The sequence below is a fragment of the Molothrus ater genome (assembly GCF_012460135.2).
Source record: "Molothrus ater isolate BHLD 08-10-18 breed brown headed cowbird chromosome Z unlocalized genomic scaffold, BPBGC_Mater_1.1 matZ_random_MA35, whole genome shotgun sequence".
Classification (NCBI taxonomy): domain Eukaryota; kingdom Metazoa; phylum Chordata; class Aves; order Passeriformes; family Icteridae; genus Molothrus; species Molothrus ater.
In genome coordinates this window covers 3,915,319-3,938,755 of record NW_023416471.2, presented here as the reverse complement: position 1 = coordinate 3,938,755, position 23,437 = coordinate 3,915,319, and the positions used below count along the sequence as shown (strand labels likewise).

The following is a 23,437-nucleotide window of genomic DNA, read 5'->3' as shown; positions in this document are numbered from 1 at the left end:
AATAGTCAATTTAATGGCACAACCAATAAGCCAGTCCCCACAGGAGGCCCTGCCAAGATCAGACTGCTCCCTAAAACCCAGGTGAAATGGTATGGCCATAAGCCAAAACTGACAGTAACACGACTGGAAGTGAAGAAAGAACAAAACCAGAAGCTTTTTAAGAAGAGGCTCAAACATAAAGCACAAGATGTATCTCACTGTTAGTCACAGTGCTTCAGTCGTCACTTTTATGTTCATGGTGGAAACCTATTTCTAAGCATAAAGTTGAGTAAGTCAAGTAAATACTATTTTAGTAGCATTTATAAATAAATTTGAAGCTAAAAACTATTTCAGTTAACAGTACAATGAACTATTACATAAGATGTAAATAAGGAATTATCCATGTGCTGCATAATCTCAGACGTTTTCAGTTTCCTTTTCTTTTTTATATACACAGCTGAGATTTCTGCAGTTTTGCTCCTCAATGCAATTTTCATTATTCTCAATGCTTTGTTTTGTTTGACCCCCAAATCAGCTTGCTGTTAGAGTTTAAAGCTATTGTTAAATCACAAAGCAGATTAAAAAACAGATGGCAATTTGGCCACTTTACATTTCCAAATTAAAGGTGGCTAAAAGTGCTGTAAAGCTGAACTACAGCTTTACTGCTCACAGAGTGAACGTAACACCCAGTGATTTAATAAATGCAGAGAAATTCACCAGCTGTAAAATCTGTTAGGTATCTGTGTATGGCACCTGTTACAGGAAATGAGTTAACAATTACCATGTCATTAATCCGTCCATGGTGTCCTGAAAATGTCCTGACAATCTTCCTGGTTTCTATATCCAAAACACTAATAGTGAAGTCATCAAAGGCAATTCCCAGAATACCACTGCCAAGAAACATCAACACACATGAGAGAGAATACTCAAGAGACAAAAAATAAAAACATCCTAACATTGTTCCAGGTATCTTTTATCCTAAAAATAGCAAGTCTTACATTCCTTCAGTCTAATAAAATGTCCTGTCATCCTCTGTCTACTAGTCAGTTGTATTTCAAAGCATTAGAAGAATAAATTCTAATATATTCTAATTAAGAGTACTGGTTGCCATTCTACATAAATATGTTCACCAAACGCTGTACACATGAAATAACTTCAGTTTCTTACCTGTCTCTGTGCAGCAGAATTCCACTTGGAGAAGAAGAAAGTTCAGTGGAATAAACCAGATCTTTCACTTTGAATTTCCAAAATTTAATTAATCCTTCACTACCAGCTGTGATTACCAGCTGGTTCAATCCATCCACAGCTACCCCTCTAATGGCCCCTTCATGTGCTGCAAACCAAGAGAAAAAAGGGTATTATTTCAGAATTTAAACTTAGCACAGAAATCAGCTGAATACCAAACTCTGGTTTGTTTATCTTTGCCTGACTACAATGAATAATCAGCAAGCATATGGCAATTTGAAAGCCACTTGTCAAGATGCTCCAGCATTCTAGGTTTTTTTTATCTCTACACAAACCAAATGGATTTCAAGTAAACACCTAGGATACAAGTAAGAAGTGCAATTGAAGATGAGTGTTAGCTCTTATTTCTGCTTTCAGTTTGGGGAAGTTTTTGTGATTGTGAGATTTGAGGGATTTTTGAATCACTTCAAGGATGCCTCCAAGAGGAACCACCACTCCAGACAAAATTTACAGCTTCAGTTCAGGCACAAAGTCTGGGAGCTTTCCAAAGCTGCTTCACACTGCAGTGTAAAGACAAGACATAGCTCCTCTAGTTTTGGATCAATTTTATTTCTTAATCTATACCTAGGGCTACTGGCCAGTAAGCTAATTTAGAAAATTCATCTCACTATCAAGCAATGATTTTATAAAGAGACTACTTCATGTTTGCTAAGCTAGCTGGCTTTTAGAAATCCAGTAATCTTAAGGGCTCAGCAGGACTCTTTCTTTGTTTCTAAAACAAAAAAATTCAGATCATGAGTGCCAAAAAACCATGTATGAGAGTATATGGAATATACATAAAATATACATGTATGCAAATCTAAAAGAAATGTCAGGGCACAGTCACATTATGTCCTAAATTTGCAGATGGGTAATTAAAAAATAACACCATATGCAAAGAGCTGGACTTGCTCAGGACTTCAATTTTCCTTCCATTTCTAAGCAGGGAGCACAAAACAGATGGGAACATTTACCTAGGAGACAGAATCCTGTAATACAAGAAGCCAAATACTGAAAATGTGACTATGTCAAAAAGAGTAGAGGCCAGAGTATCTCATTTAAGTGCTAATCATTGTGGTAACTGACAACTTTGTTTTAAATAAAACCAGGGATATGTTAACATCAGAGTTGTCAAAATTATCAAGGATCCTGTCCTTCAAGTCATGTTTCTGATTGCAAGACAGGACAGGGCACCATAATTAGAAAAACTGGAATGCATCCCAAATTCAACTCAGAACCGACACTGAATTTTCATGATGACAGAACACAAGGTGACTGCTGCTCTGTTAAGTGCTAGTGTTTGGGAAGTTTAGGAGCCCTTACCTGTTTCTTTGCCGTAATACCCTCTGTGAATGCCAGACTGCATGTTATACACATCTACCTGTCCAGTTGACATCCCAATTACAGCAAAATTACCACACGAGGTAATGTCAACTGCCTTTCAAGGGAATAAAAAAATATCAATCAACAACACAAAGCACCTATGAAAATCACTCTTTAGGTGTCTGTCAAGTAGGGAAGTTGTTAGAAGTACACAGCATATCAGGAATACAAAACACTAGTACATATTTGGGGAAACCTGCACAAAACAAATAAATTACATCTCAAGAGAGCAGAGGGAGAAGCTCTTAAAATGAACAAATAGTCAACATGTAATAAATATGGCAATGCATGGTTGTGAAAGATAATGAAATCCTAACTTAGTGGCATCCAAAAGAAGCCATAGGTAATATTATCAGCATTGTAAATTAAATAATAAAGATTGCCACAAATTCAATCCTTAAGACAAACGCCAAGCACGGAAACTGCTCTTTCAATGCCTGCGTTACCAATACCCACCCAAGTTAGGGTGAGGTCACAGAGAGTTTCAATAGGAAGAAACAAAGAAACAACAGTCTAGATTTCTTTGGAAAGATACAGTCCAAAGAATCTAGTAGATTCTAATAGAATCTAATAGAATCAAAAGAAAACTGGATATTTACAATTTAATTTATCTAACACCTAACTACTAAGCAAAATGTCAAAAAACCATGTATCACAAGACATAGGAGTTGCATTAACCCCTAGAAAATGTGGGGTGCCACAGCAATTTGTCCTATAAAAAGCTGGTAAACCTCAGCAAACATTTGTATCCCCTTCACTGTGTGTTTGACACAATTGTGACCAGCTCAAGTTGTAAAGTATTTTTGAGGTAATATCCTTCTTGCAACTTGGAAATACACTTCCCAGTACTGCCAAAAAAAGCTCAGAATCTTCAGCAATCTGCATTCTCAGAGTAAGTTAATCAGCACAGGCATACAGACAACTCTACATTGCTGTGACAGACTAAAGGTAAACACCAACCACCTCTCTGAGCCAGAAAGTAAGTGCATTTAACCTGAATGTTTAGGGGAAAAGAACAGCTTTTTGTAAGATCATAAGCATTACAAACCAGCTCAGTGAGCTGGCAGAAAGCACTTTTCTAGCAACTAAAACACATCTAGACTGTGCTTTTTCATTCTAAGCATTATTTCTGTACCAACAGGAATCAAAATAGCATACATACACTGTGAATCTGAAGAAATCTTATCCCAAGTAAACTTACTGTTGCATAGATATCAATAGGTTTGTGTTTGCTAAATTCTTCTGGCCTCAGTTTGTGAGCTCCCATGGAAGTTTTCTGATAGTTCCAGGTTGTACAGGTTATATACCCCTGATGGCAGGCAACAATACCATCCCAGTCACTCTGATGTGCCACCTCTGCAAGGAAACACAGAGTCCTTTTAGAAACAGTAACTCTAACGTCAAACTTCAGCTCTCTTGATATTTGAAAGTACCTTTAGACAGAACAGTTCATATTTAGCGTTCTTGTTACACACTCAAAAGGCAACCACTCAGAAATACCACAGGGCAAACGGCTGTACATGTGTAGTGTAAATAAAATGTTAAAACAAAACCTCAAGCACTGTTTTGCACATTATGCTCTGTGTTTTTGTGTATGCAGTTTGAAGTGCATATTTCAATGTAAATGTTTTAAACTGGTTTAAATGGTTTAGACTGCTCAATCTGTACACATTTCCAGCTGAGTGTCTTTAACTTTTTCTTCAGCTGTTGAAGCAGCAGAAGCCACCAGATAATGTCAGGTTTAAGAGCTAAATCTGCTTCAGATAGCAAAATACTGCTTTTGTGTTTCCAGGAAAATTGTTTATCAAAAGCTCAGTATCCAAACTTTGTAGTCAAATATGATATATGGAGATCTAAATAATGAGCAAGTTTGATTTTTTTCATGGAAATTTAAAAAAATTGAGAGCTTGAAACTAGGTACTTCTAGAACTTAAAAGATTAAAACAAGATACAAACTGATTCACTTAACTGAACAAAGAGAACAAAGAAAACAATGTATTTAAGTAAGTGGAGGTTTCAAGTCTTCAAATACAGGCAGCTCTAATTTTAAAATTAATTGATTTTAAATACAAATCTTAAAAATTTACACACATTCTTGCAATAAGAGTGTGCAGACAGTCTATACCACAGAAGTCAAATGGCTCCACAAAATTGTAAATCCAGATCTTTCAACATAGGAAACAATAAAACATCCTCAGAAGAGAGAATACCTACACTTTCGACAAAAGAGATTTCAAGTTTGAAGAGGAGGTCATTAATTCAAAGAAGCACATTTTGATGAAGCAAATATAATTGTAATTCTGCCTAAAGAAGTTAGATTCATTATTGCATACTGAATTACAAATGAACTGATTACTTGAAATTCAGCTTTAAAAAATGACTCAAATAAGTGTACTGAGGACTCAAAACCAACTGTAAGTGTAACTAAGACTTCCTCAGCTGACAAAGATCATCCTCCACCTAGCTGCTGGCTCTGCAACCTTAAATAATATGTATATCTGTAGATTTTGGTTCCCATGCAGGAGATTTTCAAGCCAAGAGCCAGATAAGGATGTTTTAACATAAAATGCTCTTTTTGAGATATTGGAACAGTTTACCAAGTCAAACACACTTTTTAACTGTCACTCAGTAGCTCATGAAAGGCCACAGAATAATCTAGATATAGCATGTGCTTCCGAAACAATAGTGTTTTGAGGGTTAAAAACTGAAATTAATACATGAAGATAATATACTCACATTTAATTTGTAACCTATGTCAAAGACCACTCACCTGAAGCAAAGGCTATAATTGGTGGAAGTGCCATCGTATCCAGCTTAAGGCCTTTCTTTTTTGATTTCTTTTTATTAATTGAACCTTAAAAATAGACATTAAGGGTCTTAGTCTCATTGTCAGAACTGAGAGTAATGGTTTAAAAGGGACTGTTAACAAAATGCAAAGCTCCTTTTAAATTTAGAAACATTTGGCTTAAATAAACACAATCCTGTTCCCTAGGTTTGTAGAGCTAAGAACACTAATAGTTTGTGTTAAAATTCATGCAATGCTGAGCAAATCACCACTTTTACATTCACAGCTGTGAATTCACTACTCAATCTACTTGTTCCAGGATCTTGTGCTGAAATCCTGAGGCAAAGGTTCCCCCATCACAGCTGAAAATGTGGTCCTATAGACATGACTATATAAAGTAATAAACAGCACCCAGACATTTCAGTAACCAAAGAATCCTGAATTTCAAATTAATGCCCAAATTCACTTTTATGCATCTTTTTAAACAGGTCCAAATACATAAAAACAACATGGACAGATAGTTAAAACTAAGAATTATTTGAATCTTTCTGATCCTTGCTCTCCCAAATGAAAATGTTCCTTAACCATGGCACGATGCACAAATTGTGTTTAAGTCAAACTGTACACTGAATCAAAAGAACTCAAGCCAAGAAATAAGAACTGGCTAATCATTTAGTCAACTGAACAGAATGGAAACAGGGTAAAAAGCTGCAATTACATATGCTGAAATGGGAGCTGGTGCAGCTCATACAAAATGTCATACAAAAATCATGCACAGTGTTTCCCACAGTGAAGTAACATACACACTGCCATGATCAGAAATCTCTTTTTTAAAGTATAATCAAATATGGCAGCACACTTATTGCAGGAAGGACTGAGTCTGCAGAATAAGGAGAGGTGATTAGGTTTTATAGAACAGCTGAGATGAAAATAAGGCCTGACTAACATTTACATATATGCTTTTCTGGCCTTCTTTTCACTCGTGTTTGTACTTTGACTGAGATACTTACCACGTCCTAAACTTTTATTGAACTTTTCATGCACAGTTGAAAAAGATTGCAATGTTCCATCTTGACCTAAGAAAGTATTAGCACAGAGCAAATGAAGGGCAAAAATCAACCCTACATATAAGCTATTTGAGCAAGAAAAGTAAAAGGAAAGCAATAAGCAACTTTAAACACTGTAATAAGGTATTTACTAAAAATTCTGGTCCAAGAATAAATACAGATACACTCTAAGTGGCAGAACTAATGGAACCTAATTTTCTACATCCCATTCCTACAACTCTGCCCTGCACATTATCAGAATGACCCCGCTTCACAGACATCTTTTCTATGTTCAATTCCTCTGACTCTGTAATGTTTGTGACATTAATGAAATTTTATGAAGTTAATCTGAGGAGATGCCTCTTCTAAGGAAACCAGTAGCCCATGAAAGGCAACTCTAAATCACTTCTGCTGCACAAAGTTTGATCACTGTTTCAGAAAGGAGGGCAGAGTGTCAGTCTCTCTACACTGCAGATACATCAGATCTCAAAGGTTAAGTCCCTTTTCATTGTAAAGGTTGTGTTTGTGCCTTCACCACTGAAAAAGCAAATGTGAAGATTTGTTAAGCAGCACTTAAGATTGAGATTGTGGTTTGTCTGGTGTGAGCTGAAATACAGACAATAACTCATTACATGAATACAAGTCACTAGCTGGATGACTAGCAAGAGATTTTAGTACAGGTAGAGTAATGATTTCAAAAGTAGGCCATACAATTAATTTCTTAAAAGTAATTCGAGACCAGGTGGTGAGTCTCATCACCTAAGTGGCCTAGGGTAAAACACCAGCACTTCCCTTGCCTAAGGGGTCTTTTTAAATATGCTAGTTTCTAAGGAAGGGTAGTCACTTATGCAATTTTACACTTTTAGATTAATATCTCAGTAAAAATCAACCTAGAAAATATATATTACAGATACAAGTATGCTGCAATATATTACAAAGACAGTGCAAGCCACAAAGCTTGATCAAACTAGTGGAAAAAGTAGTTACTAAATGCATTACACTGCTTATTTTTCCCCTGCCACAACCAAATTTTTTGAGTTGTTACAGGTTTCATTCTGACCAGCTAATACGTGCTCAGAAGATAACAAAACCATTTTTATTCATCAAATATAAACCATTTTTATTCATCAAATATATAAATATGGATGATAAGAGTAGCTCCTTTGCTATTCTGCTTTCAAGTACTCTTCAGCTTGCGGATGTGTTACTCTAGGGAAACACTAGTTTCCTACTAGAGTAGGAAAACTCTAGTGAAACACTTTGTCACAGTAATAAATTATGCTGTTTATGTTAGCCACTTACTATGTTTCATAAACACATTATACAACACTTGAAATATAATCTAATGTATTAATAAAACAAAGACACTTAGCTCTGCACATTTTCTTTATCACAGCAAGAAAGCAGACTGAAGAAGAATGGAAACTCATACCTGCACTAAGAATCTGCTCTCCGTTTTGCCCATGATATCTGATTTTTGTTGGTGGTGCACTATGTCCCATTCGGCTTCTCAGTACACGACCTGTACCACCAGGCCCATCAAAAATCCAAATCTGTACCCCAAAATAAGCAGAAAAAACCAGGCTGACAAACACTGCCTTGCCAATAATTGCACCTCTTGTCAGCAGAACGTGTTTCTCTGGGAGCTGGTGCAGCCAACTTCACACACTGGCTTTCAGCCTTAACCCTCAAACTTTGGAAGCTTCCATCACATTACTTTATTTGTTTCCTGCTGTTCATTCTGCCCTTCCACCAAAGCCTAGTGGCATCAGAGGACATGCAGCATAAGGGACTTTTATCAGCAGCAACTGCTTATGATCCAAAACATTATCAAAATGGATAAAGATTTAAAAGCATACTGGGATATAAAGTGTGGTTCTGGAAATGTGGATCCAAAGCTTTGTTCTTCAAGGGTACTACACAAAGCAGTAAATGAAGCAATGACAACATAGCAGCAAATCTTTAAACTACAGTCCACTACAGTCCAACTCAAACCAGCAACCTGAGTTTTGTTGTATTGGTTTCAGAGAGCAGCAGAGATTGTAACTCACGCGTAGAGCATTATCAGCACCATTAGTAACAAGAAGCGGCTCCCCAGGGACAAATGTCATGCCAGCTATTGCTGTGGAATGGGCATCTTGCATCTGACACATCAGCTTCTTCTCTTCTAGATCCCACAAAGCAATGTGTCCAACTGGGCTTCCAGCTGCCATTACTGGGTGTCCATCTGCTCAAAAAAAAAAAAAGTTCAAAAGGTTTGCTTATTGACGTTCAGCTCATCCCTACTGTCTTGTCACATCTTAAAACTGATGCTAGACAAGTCTATAACCACAAGGAAAAAGAAATCTCAAGCTGATGCTAGAAATAATATAGGTTTTAACACAAATATTGTAATATGTCTATCAGAAAAGAAACAAAACTCACTGATTAAAAAATATTAGTTTTTCATATCAGAGAACAATAAAATCTCTAAATCCAGCAATCAGAGTCAGAGATTTTGCTTGAAAACACAATAGGTATTGACACAAAAAGGCTCTCTTTCTACTTCTCACAAGTCTTTCCAAAATTTTCTCCTGTATCATTCCTCCTCAACAGGGTCTGCACTCAATCTATATTCTGTTAAGATTCACAAGATTATTCAAATGAGAGATTAGATTTGGTATCAACAGCTCTGCAGGCAGGATCAACATTAGAATAACTAGCTCTAATAATTAGGACATGTTTGTTAGCCAAGAAAAAGCTGTGAATACAAGTCAAGATTCCCCAGTAACATCCATTCAGTATTCACCCAACTATTAACATTCTAACATTTGGAGGGGGGTAAGACACTGCTGAGCAGTAGGTATGGACACTAAAGCAGGATGTACTGATTACAATACCTCTGACAATTGTGTACTGTATCAGCTCTTGGCACACTGTCAACAAACTTTTATTTTCAAGTATACTGTATATCACTTTCTATGCAATATGAACACAAGAAAATGCTTAAAACACTTAGCATGATGAAAATGCATGATCTCACTTATTGCTACCTTTTCTAGACTACCTTCAGCCTTTGAAAACTGAAACTCTCAGCACAAATTTGATTCTGAAATGTTTTATCACGAAGTGTTTTCCTCCATTTCTTTAATCTTAGTGCTTTCATACATATTTTCACTAAAAACACTAGGACTTACCTGTACGAAAAGATATTGCTGTGATGGGACCCCAGTCCTGTTGAAATTTCATCAGAGTTTCATCAAACTTAATATTATGTACAATGATATGACCAGATACAAGGCCGACAGCAACAACATCCACTGCTGGAGCCTGCAAAAAATGAAAAAAAATCTGTTTCCAGAAGCTAGGACTACTGTGAAAAACAGAGCTTTTGTGAGTTTATCCTAGACAACTCTGACCATTTCCACCAGCTGTCATCAATGCTACTGTTAAGTTTTAACTTACTTTTGTATCTAAAAAAAAATTATAGCAAATGCATTACAAAATCTTTTATTGAATCAAGAAAATCTACACTTTATCAAACTCCAAAGCAAAACAAATTTGGCAAAAAACTACCAGCATCTTGAAGCTTCGTGATACACTGCATCTTGAAATCTCTGTGACTTCATGACATCATTCAGTGAAGACTATAGATATGATGAACACAAAACAGGTAAGATGCCAAATAAAACAGAACTAGGAATAGAGGAAGAGCAGATAATAAACCTTCAGTCAAGAGAGGGTTACTATTATTACCTGGGAGAATACATGACATCTTTACTGATGTAATTTTAAACCAAATTTTGCCTGCTGTTCTTGACCAATTACATATGAAAATAAAAGATAACGAAAAATACTAACTTGTTCAAGAGTTGTGACTGCTAAGCCCCATCCTGGAAACGAGTACAAGAGTTTGCTGTGAAAAAAAACATAAAAAAACCTATAAATCAATTATCCCTTGGGGATTTTCCGTGACATGGTGATTGCTTTATATGTACTTATACAGAAAGCCTGTGATACTAAGAAGTAAGGTTAAAAATAAAACTTATGGCTAAATTTTATTGAAAAGGCAGTGTTGTGTATTAATACCAGAACAATGACAAAACTATATGCCATGAACATATGAAAAAAAGAAATATCTGTGATATCATGGCAAGCTGACTCAGGAGAATGAAACACTGATTTATGCAAGCTGACTTAACATGTGTTTGCAGCATGAACGTTTAAATGCAATAAAGCTCACTGTACCTGTAACTTTCATGATTTAGAAAAGCAGCTGCTCGTGGTAGGAATGAAATACTGACATTATGGATGATGATCTACTGGAACACGCTCAGAGACAACTGCATGCCTATGCATCTCTTACCTGAATCTAAGCTCAAATGCTAGTAATTACCTCTACTCTACCTGCCAGCACTTCCTTGGACCCACAACAACCAAAAAAATCAAGCTTAGAAGATGGGAGGCAGGAGGCCTGAACATGTTTTTACTATTATTTCAACAGCTTTCATGTGAAAGCTATGTGATTCCAGGAAATTTAAAAAAAAAAAAATTCCTGAACAGCCCCTGACATTTTGCAAGGAGATTACTCTTACAACACACAACCTGAAAGGCATCAGCATTCAGGGAGCAGCAGCATTCCTTGTTCCTGGAAATATACCAACTGAAAACCTGTGCCAGAAGTCAGTAAAAGATTCCACACTTAAGAGTAGCATTTGTTGCCTATCAAACTACTTGGAGCATGAAGCACAGCCAAAGTATCAAGAATCTTACTTGGATCTTATATTCCATAGCTGCAAGGTTCCTTGTTCACTCCCAAGGAGAATTTTATTCAGATAGGTGCTGGGGTGCAAAAGTGCAGAAACTGCAAAAGTGGCTTTATCAAAATCTATCTGAAGATATTCTTCTGCAAAAACAGCAAGAAACAGTGTTAGTGTGGCTACCCCTACAAATCTGCAGGCTTGTCCTCCCTTTGCAAATGTAAAAGCAGGACAGATGTTTAACTCTTCAAATCTGCAACTGATTTTTCTTACAGGATTAGCTAACATGTAACAGAAGAGGCTAAACATCTTTACAATGTAAACATCTGTTGGCTTGAAGGTGTATTTTTTCCCTGTAAGTCTATCCAGTACAACAATACTGGCAATACCATATCTTTATCTGATTTATATCTGAGGGATTCCTGCTCCTGCCTGAGCAAAACACCTCATCTGATTAGCATGCCTGTTTGTTATAGCAACTCCAAACCTCTAAAGCCTGGTTACAGACACTTTCAAGAACCAGCACGCAGAGAATAACACTGGTCACACCAATGAATGCTTTCTAAAGAAACATGTTTGGGGCACTGAAGCAGAATTTCACAAAGCACTTGACAACGGCATGAGAAGATGCTGACACATACAAAAAGATTATACATTAGCACTTAGTCATACCCAGTCTGTTAGATACCAAGGAATTACAAGAATTAGAAATAATGCCAAAGCTGCCCTATCACAGCCTTTATGAGAAAATGGAACACTAGAATGTAATGTTCATATAATCATTCTCTCTTTTACATCTACACGGAATCTCACTGAGCCTCTGCACATGGCAGAGTATCCATCAATGAAACATTACTGCAGGAGTAGGACTTCAGATCAACTAAATTAGCATGATCATGTAAGAATTTTCTTTTTTAAGAAGAAATTGCATCTGAATGTGCGCATTTAAAAAACACCCTTCTTCTTAAATTACTGAATGTCTAACAGTGCTATCCTATAAAGCAGCAAGAAAAATAAAATCTCTCACCTTCTGACTGTATATTCCAAACAATAAGAACATTATCAACATCCACAGAGATGACATGATCACCAAAAGGCTGTAGAAGGTGTATCTTTGCCTTGTGGCCTTCATAGGTATGAACCACCTATAATTTCAAAATAGAAATGCTTCTAATAAGCTGTTAAGGTAGAATATCATGTTAACATAATACTTGAGGACAACTAAAAGATGTCTGCAACAAGTTCAAATAAAATTCATGGAAAGGACACACAACTTGAAATGCAAGAGAGCTAATTGTATCTGATATTTAAAACTGTTCGAAAAAAATATGCTAGCTAGGTATTTTTAATTATTTTCAATTAATTTAGCTTATGTGAATTGATGATTTTTTCAATCTTTAAATAGCTACTTAATTATTCCAATTAATATGCGAAACACAGTTCAGCATAATGGAATTTGCTCTTACGTTCCAGTTTAAGCTTTTGACTCCTCATTTTACAGCTTGTTTCCCTAAAACTGAAGGTACCAAACAGCTACTGAAATAGGCATTCAGAGAAAATTAACTGCCTTGATACCACAGACACGACACAACTGTTTTGTACTACTGAGTAATAAGTAAGCTAATAGAAACCTCTTTGTTCCTGGCAAAAGCATGGAGAATATTGTCGTATGAAGCAAATATCAGCATGCGATCTGCTGCCAAACATGTGATGTCCTGTGGCAAAGTGTTACCTGTTGATCAAACAAAAGAAAAGTTAAACGAGTTTCGGGTTCTTAGCAAGAGAGAAAGCTTGACAAGTGTATTTCTTTGGCATAGTGACTCACAAAGAAAACCCTCTGTTCGAACATCATGTTGAATTTTAGAGAAATACACACATTTCAGAAGAATGCAAATATTACTACAAAACATTACACCAGTAACAACATCATAAGTAAGATAAGATTGGAAGAACATAAGGCTGTTATTTTGAAAAGCACTTGAAAATAAATCAGTGAAATATCTCTGTAAGTAAAGGTACACATTAGCTCTGTGAGGGCTGAAAAAACAGATGATAAATCAAAGTCTCAACATTAGCAATGCTTATTAGGTTAAGTTATTCTGCAGGCCTGGGAGTTAGTGACTCACTCCTGCACCTATCTCCTGATCACACAAAGAATTTAATGCTCTAAGAATACATTTCATTCCTTACCTCATGACTGGTTTAGAAAGAGTATCTAATATTGGGATATTTACTTTACTAGCTCAAAAGGTAAAAGAATCAAAGTTCCAGACCACACTGAGAAGCTGCTGGTGTGGTCCCAAATAGTAGAAAAAAGGAAAAAAATTACTATAGGGAATAATACTCTCAATCTAAGGAAATATAAAAACGTAAATTACTAAAGCACTTTACACTTCTGCAGAGAAACACTAGGTCAAAAATCACTGTGGGAGTGCACCCATGATACAAACTAGCATGGTCACACAGCAGCCTTTCCCACAAAGGTGCTTTGTACCGTGAATCGTTAGCAGGCACAAAGAAAACTGCACCCTCTGCTGTACTGCAGCACAGCTTCAATGGGAGGAACTAAAATAAGAACATAAAATAAGGTTGCACTCCATGAGGTTTCATTTGTTTGAACATATCTTCCCACAGCACCTCTGAAGTGACTCAGGCTTACAACCAGGTTACAGACACCTGGCAATCCACAGGAGCTGCATGCAAGGCTGCTTAGGCTAAGACAGCTTTAGGCAGACCCAAGTTAAAAAGTTCAGAGCATCAACCACATAACATCTACAAACCAACAGCACCATAAAAATATGAGAGGCACAGCATTCATTTTTTTCAATCACAATTTTGTATGTAAACATCTCAATTTCTCAAAAAGCTTAGATGATTACATTTTGCAAAAAGATGTAGCTCACTGTAGAACAGAATATGCAATGTTTTTATCGCTTTGCAAGATGAAAAAGTTAATTTGTTTACACCTTTAAAAATGCATAGCTGAAATCTTAATCTAGTCCTGGTTGTGTGACATTTATTCTCAAATTTACAGATCCTCTATTAATAGAAAATATTTTATATATGACATCTCTGTAAAAACTTTGTGGTACACAGAAGTAAAGCCCCTACTTTTCAAGACAGAGTGCATCCCTCTGAATCATGTAAGTGTCAAGTGAAAGGGAGCTTTGGAAATCAACTGGTTCAACATGCCACCAGCTCCTCACAAAGTTTATCTCCAGTACTAGACTGGGTTAGCTGCAGCTGTGCCCAGCTGAGTCTTGAACACTTCTGTGGAAGGAGTTCTCCTCAAGGTTTACACTGTACCACAGTTACCTCTTTGGGACACTTTTCCTACCCTCCACTGTGACCCTCTCAGGGTCTCAGCAGTCTGTGGGTGTTGCCCCTTGCTGCTCTGTCTACCACCATCAGCACAAATCCAGCCCCACCATCCTTCTGCCCTTCAGGCACCCTTTGGGTCACCCTGAATCTTGCCCTTCTTAGCACTACGCAGATCCAGTTACTCCAATGTCTCTTTTCATAATGCTTGCTGTAGACACTCTCTGCTCCTCAGCCTGTCTCCTGCAGGAGGAAGGAGAGCTGTGGAAGGGACAGAAGCACACTAACAGGGTGCTGCAGTCCAGGCACGGCCCCACCAGCATGAGGTGCAGGGGGAGAAGAGCTTTGCCTGATCTGCTGATGCACTCCTGATGAGGTTTGACACACAGCCTGCCTTACTCACAGTTATCGTGTCTTTGGTCCACATTCAGCCTGGCACCAGCACAGCTCTAGCTTCTCCCCAGAAGGATGCCATGGGCCAGTCAGTTCCCAGCTTGCTCTGTCCCAGGTGCAGCAGGATTCTGTGCTTGCCCTTTGAGGACTTGGCAAGGCTCCTGCTGGCCCAGGATTCATGTTTTGCAGCAGCTCCCTGGACCAAAACTTTGCCATTCTGGGTGTCAAGCTCCTCCTCCTAAAACAGCATCTTCTGCAAGCTTGTCCTAGGGGTGCATGCTGCCTCATCACCCTGGCTGCTGGGGAGGGTGCTGAAGAACATGGGCCCTGCTGCTGACACCCAGGGTGCTCTGCCACCAAGGGCAAGTGAATGTCAAGCCATCAATCCATATCCTTTTGTATCACCAGTACAACCAACTCCTAACACTCCCTGAAGGCATCCACATCTATTTTCTTAATGTATTATTTTTTTGTCCTATAAGAGTCTTCTAATAATCACAAAAACAACAAAAAAGGGATCTGAAATTAATTCAATAAATTAATAATTGAGCTTTATTCACTGTGCAATCAATCCTTATGGCTTAGAGGTGTTTTTGGAAGAACAAGATGTTAAGAACAGAAGGTTCAAAAGGTATGTCTCTAAAAAAACTAAATTCCAGTTTCAACAGCAGTCTTATTTACAAATTGGTATTTTAGATTTCTGAGATTCCTTTTAATATATTTCAGTGTAAATATTAGCAAGTACAATTTATTTTCTTGTTTTTTAGTTGAAAATGAAGTGCAGATGTTGGACATTTTAAAAAAAATCCCAAATCAGAGGAAAAATCCCAAATCAGAGGAATTAACAATTTATGAATACTTACTCACAGCAACAATACCAAGCTTCTTCACCTGGAATGAAAATGTTAAAAAAAAAGGTGGTTTTAGTGATTGGTTGCAATGAATTTGGTACAAACAAATTAAAAATTCTAGGAATTAACCTAGACCGGACAATGAATTTGATACTTCACAAACCAGGAAGATTATTCATCCCAGTTTAAAACACTGTCTACTGAAAAACACATAGACAGCAGGTCAAAAGGAATGGGGCAATGCATTTGCCAAAAGACAACTACTCACCAACAGTAAGTTGTGCTTCCTCATGTATTTACCCTAATGCACAGGAATCTTAAGGACATGTTAAGACATCCTGAGGAGCTTGGGTACCATCATTTCCACCTCATCTCTGCTTCTACCTTATTTTCACTACAACCACCCTGTATTCTAATTTTATCTCTGTTCACAGAGATTTTGCTTTAGTTGCAAACACCTAGCCATCTCTGCCAGTGATGATCACTACTCTATTCAAAGGCTGTGAAGGAGACTGACAAGAGTGAACGCTAAAAGGCGCCACAGAAGCAGAGAAAGATCTCTGATGTCTGCACTCTGGTGTTCGCTGTACTCAGCTCAGTTCTGTGCTGTACTGCTTCCTATACAGTGAAAATGCTTTGACTGAGCCCAGGGAAGTCACGGAGTCTCCCTCTTTTGAGGCATTCCAAACCCACCTAGACATCTTCCACTGTAACCTGCTCTAGGTGACCCATCCTTGGCAGGGGGGTTGGTCTGGGTGATCTCCAGAGGCCCCTTCCAACCTTAAGGGCTTTAGGATTCTACACCACAAAAAACCGAGTCCGTATCACAGGCTTTCATCTTGCTGAGCTCAGCTATAATGATCCGTTCTCATACAGGGGTTTTAACAGGATCTGACCGCCCCCCGCCCCTAAGGCGTAACCCTCAAACGCTAAACCAGAGCGGGTTTGATTTTTCTCGTGATGAAGGAAAAGCTTCAGTAGCTGGGCGCTCCCGACGGATGAGTCGTGCCGCACCGGCTAGCGCTGCCCACACGGCTGAACGACCTCATTCCCGGCCTGTTCAGCCGGCAGCCTCCCTCTTTCCCTCCTTCCCGGTCAGGCCGGCTGCAGAGGAGCAGCAGCGGGGCGCCGCAGCCCCGCACACGCTCCCGCATCACGACGGCGAGGGCGGAGGAGGAGGGGAGGAAGAGGCGGATCTCTCAGCACGGCCCCGGCCTCCCCACGGCCGGTGGGAGCGGGAAGGAGGCCGGGAAAAAGGAGCGGGGACCGGGACGCCGCGTACTCACATTGTAGGTGTGCACGCTGCGCCCGACGGCCACGGCCAGGTAGAATTCGCGGTGGCGGCCGTGGTAGCGCAGGACGTGCGGGACGTGCCCGCTGAAGCGGCCGAGCACCCGGAACGCGGCGAAGAGCCCCGCGCCCTCCCGCGCCATCGCTCCGCACGTGTCCCCGTCCGGGTCCGGGTCCACATCCGCCCGCCCTCCCGCAGGAAGCGCCCGCCCGCTTCCGCCGCCCCGCCCCGCCCCGCCGTGCGCCGCTGAAAGCGGCCCCGCTCCGCCCCGGCCCCGCTCCTCACGCTGCTCACGGGCGCGATGCCGCCAGCTCTGCCGCAAACAGTCCACGCAGCCGCGACTGCGCGGCGGTTTTTTTTTTTTTTTTCTTTTATTCTTCATTTTTGAATCCCCTTTTAGTCTTCATTTCGTTATCCCCTTTGCGTCGCAAAGCACCAGGTCCGGTTGCGGGTGGTCCCGCCGTAGAAGCAGCAGCGGGGCGCGAGGTGAGCCCACCTCCGATGGCGCATCCCTCGAGACACCCGCGTCGGGAGCCTCTGAACTTCCCGAGGTGTCTGTTTTGAGTTTTTGTGGTGATGGTTTTGTATGTTTTTTTTTTTTTTAATAAATTATGGATATTAAAAAAAAAAATACCAACCCGCAGGATGACTCCGTTGCTATGACTGCACGGCGGACAATGCAAGTGAAGTCCGGCGGAGGACGCAAAATGCAAAGCCGCCCCCCCCCTCCCCCCCGAGCACCTATCCTAAGTTGTTGTAGCTTCTCCACACTGCCACCAGCTCCCGGGCTTTGCTCTTGTCGCACGGGACTGGGCTTGACGTCCCGGCGGCGCTCCCGGCGCTGCCTCCGGGGCTGCCCCGCCGCGCTGTTCCAGTACTGCCCTGCTGTGACGCGCAGAAGCCGGGGCAGTGGTGCTTCAGGACGGACCGGGTGAGGCGCCACAGCTCCGGCCGCTCCCCGCATCCCCGCGCCCGCTCCAGGAGGCATTCCAGCAGCCGGCCCGCTCGCTCCGCCCGCCTGGAGTCCTGCGAGCAGACGGCCGGTCACGACCCTTAACTCCTTTTCCCTTCAGCGCCTCCCCAGGCATCCCTAATAAGAGGCTGCCCATCCACCACTCCAAAGATATATAAAAGCTCCTCATCCTTGCTTGCCCGCTTCTGCCCTCTTTCCCTTCTTTTCCTCTTCCTCACTTTCCTCCCCTCCTCTCTTTTCCCGTCCTGCCTTCCTTCTCCTTTTCCCCCTTACCTTTCCCCCATTCCCTCATACTCCCTTCTCCCTTTCTTTCCCCCCTCTTCCTTTTTTTTTCTTTTTTTCTTTTTGGAAAGGGAATTCCACCTAGCCGCCGGGAAGGGAGCCCTCCAGGGCGAACCTCGGACAGCTGCTTGCCCGCCGGCTCGGAGGGCGCGTCCTCGCAGGTGTGAAAATCGAGTCGTAGCTCCTGGAAGGAAACAACAACAGAGGATGCTTGTTAAAGCCACGTCCCACGGGGTCGCCTTCGCCGGCTGCCAGCCTGTCTCGGGCACCCCGTTATGGACATCCCTCCTGTCGGGGCTCCCCGTCCCGTCGGGGCCTCGCACGGTGCGGGCGGCTGCGGGAGTCGGGCGGCGGCCGTGCGGGGCAGCCGCTGCTGGGCTGCGCTGGGCAGCTCCGGGCTGTGATGTCCGAGCCAGCGGCAGGGCTGCTGTCCCCGAAAAACACTGCCTGGTCTTTGAGCTAAGGACCGGCTGCGCGTGGGAACCCTCCGCGTAGCTTCTAAACCACTTATCACCTTTGCAACCGTGACACCGTCTTCAGCCTCGGTGAAGCATTATACAAGCGACTTTCAGTCCTACGGGTCTGCAAGGCGCTGGGAAGGGTCGGGTAGAGCTCTGGCAGCGGCCGCCCGGGCTCCTGCTCTCCGTCCCTGCCAGTCCCAGCTTCAGCGAAGCACATTTTAGGAAGGTCGCCGGAGGAGAGCTGGACATAACTTCAAGGTCCTGTTTCACAGGTACCGGTTTACTAAACTAGCCAACTCCCGGCTTGCTAAGCGAGATTTTCAGAAAATAGCTGCCTGTGGTCAAGGGTAAAAACGTGGAGGCAGTGCCGTCCCGACAGTTTCCCTCCGATGCCACCAGAGAAAGCACCAACCTCTTGTGTAAAGGTTTTGTCTGCATCCAAAACGTTTAGTAGATCCTCTTGTATCTTGCCGTGGTTGCAGAGGCTGAAATTGTAGGTGGACCCCCACGGTAAGAAGGCGATCTGAAGAAAGATGATCAAGCTACAAAGGACTGTGTAAGAAAAAGCCAAAGGTTAATTATCCTGTACCACTACGTGACCCGACAAGGCACGAAAAACAGCTGAAGAGAGGGATGCCCGTGCTTCAGAAGCACTAGAGAAACTGGTTGGTTACCGTTGAGATTATCCATGATGTCTTTACACGTTGTTTTTCTCCTCCCGGGCTTCAGATCGTTGCTGGCTTCATATATGTACCTGTACGCCTACGGAAATAAAGGTTTCCAATTCCATAACCGGGGCTCATTTGGACGTCTCTTGCACCTCTTTCCAGAACTGTAAATAATTATTACTCAGTCTTGAAGTTGTGTCACTGATTCGAAAATAAAACCGGAATAACGAATAATAATCAAAGGCATCATCCAAACCCCAACCAAAACAAAAGAAAACACAAAAGCTTTGCAACGGGCAATCTTGCTTGAAACAAGTGTCAGTAGCACTCCCCGCGAACACGTGCGGTGCAACTTCAGCGGGAACTGCTGCAGTAAAACCCGATTTTCTCTTGAAGGCGAGAAAAAAATGCGTCGGGGCACCTGCAGAGGGTCTGCCCAGGGGTGGGCATGCAAATCCTCCACACTGAGGTTGCAGGGACATCTCCATCATTTTAACACGCGGGATAACTGGAGCATAGTGGTCATTCCTCCATCCCCGTCTACAATTAAGAGGTTTTTTTTCCCTCGAAGGTGAACGTTTTATCTTACAAACCCCTTTCTCCGGGGGACCCCCTTGGCTTGCTGAGGCTGCGGGGAGTGCAGCTGCGCGGCCGTGGGACAGCCGAGCTGGAAGGGCAGCGGCTGCGCCGGGCACTGGGGACACCGCGGCACTGGCTGCCCCGGGCACGGGGTATCGGGATGCTCAGGACGACGAAAGACAGGCTGCCCCGGGCACAGGGTATCGGTGTGAGAGGGACGTCGGGGGCCAGTCTGCCCCGGGCTCTGGCGACCAGGGTGCCCGGAGTGCGGGGCCAAAAGGAGGCATGGCTCTGCTCCCTCCCTCCCTCACTCCCCCGAGCCTCCACCGGCCGGCACCGACGCTCTGCCACATTCGGCACCAGCTGTTCCCGGGTCCTGCTGAAGTGTTTCACGGAAAGTGCCCCGGGAGCCTCTGCGGAAGCCCCGGCCGGGGGCGTGCTCGTTTTCGGGGAATGCTCCCTGCGGCATGAGTCATGAGGGAAACCCTGGAAGACTGCCGCGGGACAACGCGCCTCTCTGGCCCGCTGAGCTGGGGACCAGCCAGAGCAGCTTAGTCATCAGGGGGTGCCTGTCCGCTTGAGTGCATTCCCACCCTGCCCTCCTCTTGGATCTCCTTTTTCCTCTGTTTCTTCTCGTCCTGCATCCCTCCCGCAGCCCAGCGCGGGAGGCGAGAGGCGGCCGCAGCAGCGCCCCGGTCTGCGCTGAGCGCTCCTGGACTCTGCTTCACAGCGTGGCCGCAGTCCTGCTACTCCGTGAATGCCTGCAGGTGTCTGTCTGAATTTGCGTGTGTGCGGACGTCTAATTCTAGTCATGACTGACGTTTCAAAACCCGTGCTTTAATAGCTATTGCACTAATGGAGATGTGTCTGCAAAGCTGGAGCTGAGCTCGGGTAGCCCTCGAGAGCCCTTGAGAAGGTGGTTACCTGCATTGCTGTCACAGTGGTGCCAAACAAATTCCAGTTTCCTAAAGGGTGTCTTCTTCTCATATTCTAGAAGGGGTTTTCTTATCTTGCAAAGTCATGTGCTTTAGTCTTTCTCCTAAGATTTTTGTTTGAAGTTGCTAATGGGCTTCATGGAAGTTATTAAAAGTTGATAAAAAGATGAATCTGTTAAATAGCTTTGTGTTTCTCTGGTAATTGGAGGTGCACCACAGCACAAAGGTCACCTTAGGTGAGTTTTATTGTACACCAGAGAACCAGCATCATAACCAAGGAAAGCCTATTTGTGCCATGAATTCTGTGTAATACTAATCTAAGGTCCAGGAATGTGCTATTTTTACTTTTCATTGTTCATTTGTCTTTACTGAGCAGCACACAAACCCCTATGAATATCTAAATAAAGGTATTTATTTGCCCCTACCTCACAGGACATAGCAAACTTGGGTGTAGATGAAGGGAACAATTATATTTTAATGCAAATAACAAGGGGTTGAAATTCTTTTCCATCACTGGTAATATGCACATGCTTTTATTTCTGAAGCTGTGTCTCCAAAGATACAACAAAGTGCAAAAGACACTGGCAATATACTCAGATTAGCAAATTTTAGAATATGTGATTTTTAAGGAGAGCAGAAATATATGTGGCTATAAAAGATGATTTGATATTGAAAACATGCTTGTAAGTAAGTTCAAATGAAAGCCTATTAGGAAAAAGGGAATTAGCTTCCTCTTGGATGACCTTTTCTTTTTTATTTGTATGGAAAATAGTGAATAAATAGTATCTCTCAAAAACTTTGCTAATCTCTTCATTTGCATGCAGCAGTAACCTCTTAAATATCAAGTTAAGATGAATATGTGTTCAAGTTTGCTCTCTATTTTAAATTCTTCAGGGAGAAAAGTCCAATTATTGACATATATACCAGAGAGGCAGGAGGCAAAAAAGGACTTTAGAAAAATCTGTTCCTTTTTATAATTATAGCAATTCAAAACTTTTACTTGCTTCAGCCAAGGGTGCTGCAGCCTCACTTGTGACAGCAGCTTTTGATCAGAGCAATTGGCCAAATTCAAGGGATTTGGAAATGGTTTCCACTAAGAAAAATAAGTGACAAGAGGCATTTTTCTGATGGATCTTTATACTTACAACTACTTTCCTCCTTAATCCCTGTTTCCTGGCTGAATTGGAGATCTCACGTTTGTGGTGGTGCTTGAGCAATGGGAAGATGGGATTGAGAAACAGCAGTTGCTATTTTGCTGCGGGTTGAGATGGTATCTGTGGGTGGGACTGCTTCCAGCACTCATCAGGAGAAGAAAAAAGACAACATGAAGTCATCGACTTTAGTAGACATTTATAATCAATATTATTATATTTATGGTATTATAATTTATTATTTTGGCTTGTATTTGCTGAGCCAATTTTGACTCTTACATCTTGGTACATGTTGCTGGAAGGTAAACCTTATGCTTCCTTTATTTTTTGTAAACATGAGTAATATACTCTTTCCTAAAACCTCTCACCACTACAGAAATGCTATTATTTATACTTTGGATATATAGGATTTGGAAATTTTAAAAATTCAACACCCAACCAGCTAATAAAAAAAATCCCTGCCTTTTGCAGCTTGGGGGTGTGAATGCCACCATCAAGAAACCTCAGCAAACATGAAAATTATGTTAAAGATAGCTTTCATACACAGATCATGGGGACAAAAGCTCAATGGCCTCATATTTTTTCATAAGTTTTTGTTAAAATAATCTTATTTCAGAAAATGATGCAAATATTTTTCCTTTGAAGCATAATAATTTCCATCACAATGGAAATTATAAGTGGTGCCCACAATTTTTTTCCACATTCCTATACAATGCTTGGAGCCTGCTCCTCCTGGTCACGGACACACAAGGCTGGCTGGCTGTCCCTTAGGAGCTTACCTTCTTGGACACAAGCAGCAGGTGTATGCCGGTGATGACCTCCACATGCCACTTGGAAAAGGTGTGTGCATCCCCACCAGGAGCACCTGAGGGTAGCTGGCGGCTGGCAATGAGCAAAACAGCACTCAGAGGGTCTGGCAGCTCCTGCCTTTGGTACTCCTCAGCTTCCGCCAGAGATCAAAGGACATGTCAGCAAAACACAGGAGTATGTCCAGGTTACTGCACAAAAACCTAACCATTTTCATCTGATATGGTCATGGTACATGATGGTATTTATTTGGGCAGCAGCTGTCTAGACCGTTGGCACATCTGCAGGACTTGGCATGTGAGTCCTGAGGTGAGCACAGAATACCTTTCTCACAATCCTCCCCACACTGGTGACTTCTACATAAAAAACGTAGGGAGCACATAAAAAAACCTCTAAGTTTGAGCATCCAGGTTGTCTAAGTCCCACAACATCAACTGCTGACACATTCTCTTGTAAAAGCTTTGTAACCATATTTTTCTCAGTACTATTTGTTTCTAGCATTAATTTCCTGTCTCTTTAGGAAATTGAGCACCCATCCAAAAGAAAAGTTTCAGCACCAGGAGTCAAACCAA

At 41.7% G+C, this 23,437-nt stretch overlaps 1 protein-coding gene across 1 annotated transcript in view; it reads right to left on the bottom strand.

Annotated features, from left to right (window-relative positions):
• Positions 1-17,151, bottom strand: part of WDR36 (WD repeat domain 36) — a 32,539-nt gene extending 15,388 nt beyond the window's left edge. The window contains exons 1-15 of the mRNA XM_036403888.2: positions 17,005-17,151; positions 15,731-15,758; positions 12,788-12,888; positions 12,184-12,301; positions 11,170-11,302; positions 10,258-10,312; positions 9,594-9,726; positions 8,469-8,644; positions 7,850-7,970; positions 6,382-6,447; positions 5,357-5,440; positions 3,788-3,942; positions 2,527-2,641; positions 1,147-1,312; positions 761-869 (exon numbers count right to left, since the gene is read on the bottom strand). Coding sequence (XP_036259781.1) covers positions 761-869; positions 1,147-1,312; positions 2,527-2,641; positions 3,788-3,942; positions 5,357-5,440; positions 6,382-6,447; positions 7,850-7,970; positions 8,469-8,644; positions 9,594-9,726; positions 10,258-10,312; positions 11,170-11,302; positions 12,184-12,301; positions 12,788-12,888; positions 15,731-15,758; positions 17,005-17,151 — 1,707 coding nt within the window. The remainder of the gene's footprint in view (positions 1-760; positions 870-1,146; positions 1,313-2,526; positions 2,642-3,787; positions 3,943-5,356; positions 5,441-6,381; positions 6,448-7,849; positions 7,971-8,468; positions 8,645-9,593; positions 9,727-10,257; positions 10,313-11,169; positions 11,303-12,183; positions 12,302-12,787; positions 12,889-15,730; positions 15,759-17,004) is intronic.
• Between the last annotated feature and the right edge of the window lie 6,286 nt (positions 17,152-23,437).